This window comes from Carassius auratus, chromosome 9 (assembly GCF_003368295.1).
Source record: "Carassius auratus strain Wakin chromosome 9, ASM336829v1, whole genome shotgun sequence".
Taxonomy (NCBI): Eukaryota; Metazoa; Chordata; class Actinopteri; order Cypriniformes; family Cyprinidae; genus Carassius; species Carassius auratus.
The window spans coordinates 24,589,336-24,596,968 of NC_039251.1; the positions used below are offsets into that span (position 1 = coordinate 24,589,336).

Sequence of the window (7,633 nt, forward strand, 5' to 3'; positions counted from 1 at the left end):
GTGAAAGGTTATGGAGTGAAATGTAAAATGAACATACCACATTTCACCTACTTGCCTTTAGGATGGGGTTACCTCTCCGGCCAGTAGAGCAGATGTACGGCAATCAGAGACGGTAAACTAATACCGCCGCCGAGTCTGTCACCCTGACCTGAACCTGAGTTTCAACTTTTCTGGGCAGTAAAATTCTGGAAGATTTATTGTGGACTGGCCTGTCCCTCAGGTTTACATCCCACCTCTCTTGCTCTGCGGCAATCAGGAGGAAACTTCAGGCAGATCTGTACAATGGTTCATTTGTAGTAGATCTGGGGCTCTTAACTGAAGAAATTTGACAGATAAGGAACTGTTTCATGCAGTACTCGGTCAAGTACATGTACGTTAACTGATACATTAATCAGAGGACTGTTCTGTTCAGAGGTCTTTTCAGTATCCAGTGTTTTTTTTCTTTTTTCTATTAAGTCAAATAATTAAAACATGAGTGATGTCTCCAGAATTTCACAATCTCGGCATAAAAAACAACAGTAACAACATTGTTTTGTGGAATGCTCACTAAACACATTTTAAAAAACAACAACGACTGTACTTTCAAATAAAATTAAAGGCCATTTAAATATATATAAGTAACTTCTACACTTAAAAAAAGTGAAAATTGCTAATTTCTAAGTTTTAATAAGTTTAAATTTAAATAACATTATATTTTATGACTTTTTTTTACAAATACACTTCATTTGCACTGATTAAAATATGTAAATGTCAATTACTTGATTATAATGTAAACTCTAGCATGTAATACAATATTACATTTCAGTTATTTTAAATGTACCGGACTGCAGCTTAATTACAAATGTGTAATTACAAATATATTTAAAAACATGACACAGGTTTGCTTATTTATATTTCAAAGACGTGTAGGTAACTTTATTTTAAGATGTCCTTGTTACATATGTTACATCCAGTTACTATTATAATAAAAATGTATTATGCATAATTACATGCAAGTAACTATAAACCTAATCCTAACCCTAAACATGTAATAAGGACATATAATTAATTAATAATAGTCCTAATGTTACTTACACAACAAGGACACCTTAAAATAAATTGTAACCGAAATGTATAATTATAACATAAAGATGTACTTCAATTCCTATTTAAGTTGGTCGCTAAAACACTTTAGAGTTCAGCCAGTTGCATTTAATATAAATTTCAGACTATAATACATTATCATTTAATTGAAGCTAACATGAAAACATTAAATTCAGTTAGGCCTAAGGTTATTGTTTTAAAGTGTATTCTGTCCATAATAAATATTAAAAATATGCTATATGTACTTCCATTTGCAAGGGTAATCGTGTAGAATTAGTAGGAGAACTTTATTACTTTATTCTTCTACTTCTCAGATTTACCATCTTTTTTCCAAAAGCCAAAATAGTTCCAGTCAGGTCTCGCGGGGTGTGCAGCTGCTTCTCAACTTCCTGTTTTGGGCAGCTTGGAGCCTTTCTCTTCCTGTTAACCTGGCCAGTCTCGTATGCCAGTGCGAGATCCACTGAATACCGAATAAGAGGCCCTTTCCTCATACTGTAGGTCTTAGGAGGAACTGAAAGGTTCTTTAGAATTGAAAAAGTACCTTCGATTTTATAAAGAAAGTTTATTTTAAGAATTAAAAATGATATTTTTTTAAACAATAGCTTATTCAGCATATTGAGTCAGCTATTTATTATTTGCTTTTGCTCTCGTACCTCAGTTTGTGGCTGTGCTCTCCTCTCCTCAACGACCATTTCTTTTTCATTCAGAATGCATTTGTGTGTTTGTTCAGCATGCCCGCCCACTGATTTTTCATACTACTGAATCATGTTGAATGTGTTTACTGAGCTTTGCAGATGCCAGGCTCTCCACCGCACTTCAGCTCACTACTGTTTTCTTGTTGCTTTGGTTGCAACCAAGCAATCACCCACCCCTGGTCAGGCCAGCAACTCTGACAAATGAAAGCCATCCTAATATACAAACAAAAGGAAGATGACAGCACACAGCCATTGTGAATAACCAGAACTGGGTCTCCTGCATGACCTCTTCGCATATGCCCAGGATAGCACATCCCCAATTAGTGTTATTGACTGTGCCACAAGAAACAGACTTTTCCTTCCTTTACATAAAACCCCTCCATCAATCAAATAGACAGGAGAAAATGTTCAAGCTAAAGACCTGCAGGATTTCCTTAAATAATGTGAGAGGATACCGTGACAGTTTAGCCACAAGAAAAACAAAGAAAGATGCATGGAGTGAGCAGGTGCTATGTCTGGCTAATGAATATATTTTAGTAAAACAGGACATTGGTCGTTATCGTTTGATCAGCTCCAGTGTTCTACTATACTCTATTATCCATGAGGTTGTAATTTTAAACTAAGCTTCACAGTTTACTGTAGAGGGAAGACTTATTCAGCCTAAACCACAACACTAGCCTCTTCAACCACATCTTCATGTGTCTTGTGTTATGTGGTGAATCTTTTTATTGCTCTGTGAGATCATACTTTTTGATGTTGAACAGAACCCTAGTCTGGCCACCTGCAGGGCTTAATAGGACAAAATGATAGGATACTTAATGGTAACCTGCCTACACAACCTGAGCTTAGCTCTTGCTTTTTCTCAACCTTGCCTGTGTAGAATATTGTAATGATGATTAAACCTCCTATTGTCATTAAAAAAAAAAAAAAAAAGCAATCCAATGTGATCCTTAAGTCATTTTTGGCCCAAATTGAAATAATTAAAAGATAATGATTATATTAAATGAAAATGGTTAATTTTCTGCTCTCAAAATGTATTATGATTATGAGTATTATTAGTATTAATGCAGCAACAATTTCTGTACAAATTAAAATAACTTAAGGATACTACCTCAGCAATGAGTATCCTCTTTACACTTTATTTCAGTCACTTTTGGCATAATGCAAAATGCCATGTATTTCATATCAACTTCTGTACTCATCTGCTGTTTTTTTATTATACATCTTAATGTTTTTCCTTGTGTTTATTTACTAAATGTTCACAGCTTGTTCCATAGACATTCAAGTTTGTGACATAATTATTGTAACAGAATATGATTCATTAAATAAAATATGTATTATTTTTACAATATGATATAATAATGTAATGCAATATAAAAATTTGATGATTGCTTTGCAGCACGCACATTTACAGTGTAGGCTTCTTTTAAGGTTGTTAAAAAGCAATGCTTTTAAATATATGAAAGTTCTAGTGTCCTCAACATAACAGTCACCTGCGGGTGGCGCCAGAGTCCCGCTCTTACCCTTCATCTCAGTAAAGCTGCAGGAGTGTCTCTAATAAACACAAATACTCTTTAGTCGTTTACTATAAATACAATTTATATCACCACAGCACACACTTGGACGCACAATTTTATTTGGTCTCATTTACTGAGGCTGACATTGTCTTGTTTTACAATTACTTTAATTAAAAATAATTTGGCCTCATGTTTTTCGTCTGGAGTAATAAGGCTACCGCATTTGGAGCAACATTTTAAATAATCAATGAGCACTTGTGGTGTAGGCCTACACATCTTTATGTCTTTTTTTATGATGTTAAAAATATTTGATAGCAAACTAAACTGTGTAAGGCTATCTTTAAAGTGAAATGAGTCGGTTAAAAATCTAATCATTTTATTCAGCGAAACTGTACAGATACAAATGTCTCTTACCAAATTTTAAAAATCAAGTAAAAAACTGCAAGATTATTTTCATAAATACATATATTCTTTCAAAAAAGGGTGATTATTTACACGTTACATCATTTAAAGGGAGCTTGCATAAATTCACAGCTGTACACATGCATATAAGTATCCCAATCCTAACGCGTACTTGACGGTCCATGTGCGCCAATGTATGCACGATTGTCGACGGAGCGCTGCGAAAGTCATACAAGTCCCCAGTTAAAACAAGGGATGGTACATGTGTATAAGGCAAATTACGTCCAATATTTTCAGGTACAGAACCGTGAATATGTCGCAAATCATTCATTATTGTCTACAGAGATCACATCGGCAAATTATATCGTGTTGCACAGAAACATAGTCTCTTTCACATACAAATATATGATAAAAACCGATGGTCAAACAGTCTCGTGCTGATAACACTGTTCATGAAGGTCCGTCTCCACCGTGGAGACGTCTAGTAGTGTCCTCAAAACTCACTCAACAAGTTGCGTAAAAGTTTTCCGCTTGAGACGTTTATCTCAGAGAAAAGTTGCATGGTCAAAACTTGACCAAAGCTATCAGGACGACTCGCTCTTTTTTCATACCGTCGTCTCGCCTTGGTTGCTATTGCTGAGCCTTTTATAAAACCTGCGCCAAGACTGCAACGTTTTCCCAGACCATATCCAGAACCCAGAGGTGATTCCCACGATCATGGTCATCAGATACTTTATCATGAACACGGTGAAGTCTGGAGACATGGGGGCGAAGTTATTGACCGGGCAAGGGACGGCGAACCGCTTACACGTTTGCATGTGCCAGGTCTTCTCCCACTGCTCGCGGAAAGCCTGCTCGTAGAAGTAGCACGCGATCACGATGGTAGCGGGGACCGTGTAGAGCACGCTGAACACGCCGATGCGCACCATCAGCTTCTCCAGCTTCTCCGTCTTGGTGCCGTCGTGCTTCATGATGGTTCTGATGCGGAAAAGCGACACGAAGCCGGCCAGGAGGAACGAGGTGCCGATGAAGAGGTAGACGAAGAGGGGCGCCAGGACGAAGCCACGCAGAGAGTCCACGTTGTAGATGCCAACGTAGCACACCCCTGTGAGAATGTCTCCATCCACTTGGCCCATGGCGAGGATGGTGATGGTCTTGACCGCTGGGACAGCCCACGCGGCCAGGTGGAAATACTGAGAGTTGGCCTCAATGGCTTCATGACCCCACTTCATTCCCGCTGAGAGGAACCATGTGAGGGACAGAATGACCCACCAGATTGAACTTGCCATGCCGAAGAAATAGAGGATCATGAAGAGGATAGTGCAGCCCTCTTTTTTCGTGCCTTGCGCGACGGTCTTATAACCATCATCGTTGAATTTGTCAACGCAAACGACTTTGTCTTCAAGGAAAAAGCCAGCTGCGTACGCAACAGCCACCATGAAGTAACACCCGGAGAGGAAGATGATGGGCCTCTCCGGGTAACGAAACCGCCTCATGTCCACTAAGTACGTGAGAACGGTGAACAGTGTACTAACACAGCACAAAATAGACCAAATCCCAACCCAGAGCCGGCCAAATTTGACCTCTTCCTCTCTAAAATACATCAGCCCGTTGGGTCTAGTGGGCTCACACGGGGCCCCGCAGTCTTTTTCGCCCATGAAGTGGTACTTGAGATAAGTGGGCACTTTGAGTTGCAGCGGACATGTGAACTGCTGGCTGGGTCTGACCACGCTCGGCTGTAATGTGATCAGTTCTGGGACGTAGGGCGTCGGGTTTGAGGTCGGGCTGCCCGCGTCCGAGGTGTTCTGACCCACGCAGATCTCCCCCGCGCCGTGCACCGGGAAATTCTCGCAGCGCAGTCGCTCGGGCCACTGGAAGCCGAACTTGTTCATGAGGGCCTCGCAGCCCTGTCTCGCGCGCTCGCACAGGGAGCGACACGGCGGGATGGCTTGCTCCAGCACCGTGCAAACCGGCGCGTACATGGAACAGAGGAAGAACTTCAGGTCCATGGAGCACTGCACTTTCACCAGGGGGTAGAACTGGTGCACCTCCAGCCCGGCGTCCTCCTGATTGGTGTGACCCAAAAGGTTGGGCATGATGGTCTGATTGTAGGCGATGTCCGTGCAGAGAGGTATCGAAATGGGCTGGCAGAACCCGTGCTCGGGAACGGAGATGCCCTTTTCTCCGTACTGGCCGCTGGATGGCTGCAGGGCCATGGTGAGGAATAGAAGAAAGTATCGAGTAATCCCGCAACAGTGTTGCATTTTGAAGAGAGCTGTTATTGGGGTGATTCGGTGCGAAAGAAATTATGCTGCGGCTGCTCCGAGAAAAAGTTTCTGTGTGACCAGATCGTATGCGTTTAAAACGATCAAAAACTCCTCGATTGAGCTCCTGTCACGACACTCGTGGTCTAAAAGCAAGCATGTTAGGAAAATGAGTGGATCTGGTAAGAAAACCAAGTCCGAGAATAAATCCAAACTAAATCCACAGTGAGCGCATCGGTTTTTTTAATCTTCTTCAAGGTTTGTTTCAACTGTTCTTTAAAGTTTTCCACCTGGCTCTCCAAATCAAGTCTGTGTATCCAGTGACTTTAGAGCTGCATTTAGGAGTCGTGTCGCTGCTGGAAAACTTGAGTTGGATATTTTGAGCAGAGTGCGCTTTCCTCGCTGGTCTCGCGTGCGCTCTGCAGACGCGCTTCTCTCTGACTGAAGGTTTGAGCGCAAGTGAGGCGCAAATACAATAATGTGCCGTCGGTTTCTACACACCCCTCATTCAGATTCACTGCCCCTCTATGCGGGGCGCCTTGAAACCAGTAGCGGTTTAGACCAATCACAGGATTTGTTTTCCTTTGGGTCTTGATTTTGATTGGTCATTGGATATAATTGCGGAGGGTTTCTGCTATCAGAAACTTTCCTTCTAGGGCGGAGAAAAAAAATCCATAGGCTGGTTTCTGTAATTCACTGGGCATGCACGTGACTAATACTGCTGTTTATCGATTCAAATACAGCTTTTGCTAAATAAAAACTTTCAAATGGTAAATTATGTATATTGTCGCAATGTAAAATTCTTATATATGTATATTAATTTATATTTCAAAGTTTGGCAATCACATAACTAAATAAGTGAATAGTTAAACTAAACCAAAAAAAATAAATAAAAAAATAATAATAATTCCTGTGAGTAGCCTACATAACATTTTCCAGATCTGTTTTCTTAATATATGCATGTTTTTGTTGCAGTTTTATTTTTAAGATGTTTTGAAAAGGTAACATTTACTATTTAAATGTTAATCTACTGAAAATGGCTTACAGCTACTTTTTAGCCCTGTATGGATAGTTAACCTATTAGAAAGTGGGTAAATATTTGGTCATTTTCATTTGAATTATTCTCACGCATTGCAGGTGCGGAGCATCAGCTAAACAATTTGGGCTACTTGAGATTGAAGAATGCAGAGAATTAAACGCACATGAAGAGTGTGTCCATGTAAGGAAGAGATTAATGGAGAAACTACATGCAAACTGTCTGGAAAATTCTGTGAAATTTATTACGGTCCAGATTTAAAGATAAAAATAAATAATTGATTTTGTTTCAGTGGTGCCAAAAATGGGGAATATTCACAACTTGTTACAATTATAAACTAATTAATTACTAACTGTCAGAGACCACAGACCAGCGATAGCCAGAGCTATTGACTTATTAAATAACTTTTTCTTAATCATAAATAAAAAATAATCTTCTCTCTGCTGGAGTGTGTTTTAAAAATAGATCTGAGCTTTATAGCTGCATGCCTGGTTACTCGGTATGTAAATGTGAGGGTTGAGGGAGATGATCTGCTCTATGGACCTCAACATCAATCACACAGAGCCCAAAGCTGCTGCCTCAGAAATGAGCACTATGGCACGCTTATTCTGGTGCTCACCGTAGCTCTACAGCAGC

The 7,633-nt window shown here is 40.0% G+C and overlaps 1 protein-coding gene across 1 annotated transcript; it reads right to left on the bottom strand.

Moving 5' to 3' along the window:
* Positions 1 to 3,556: 3,556 nt before the first annotated feature.
* LOC113108855 (frizzled-7-A) lies at positions 3,557 to 6,430 on the bottom strand. Its single transcript, XM_026272200.1, has one exon. It carries the CDS (start codon positions 5,959 to 5,961, stop codon positions 4,303 to 4,305), a length of 1,659 nt encoding a protein of 552 aa, XP_026127985.1. The 5' UTR covers positions 5,962 to 6,430; the 3' UTR covers positions 3,557 to 4,302.
* Between the last annotated feature and the right edge of the window lie 1,203 nt (positions 6,431 to 7,633).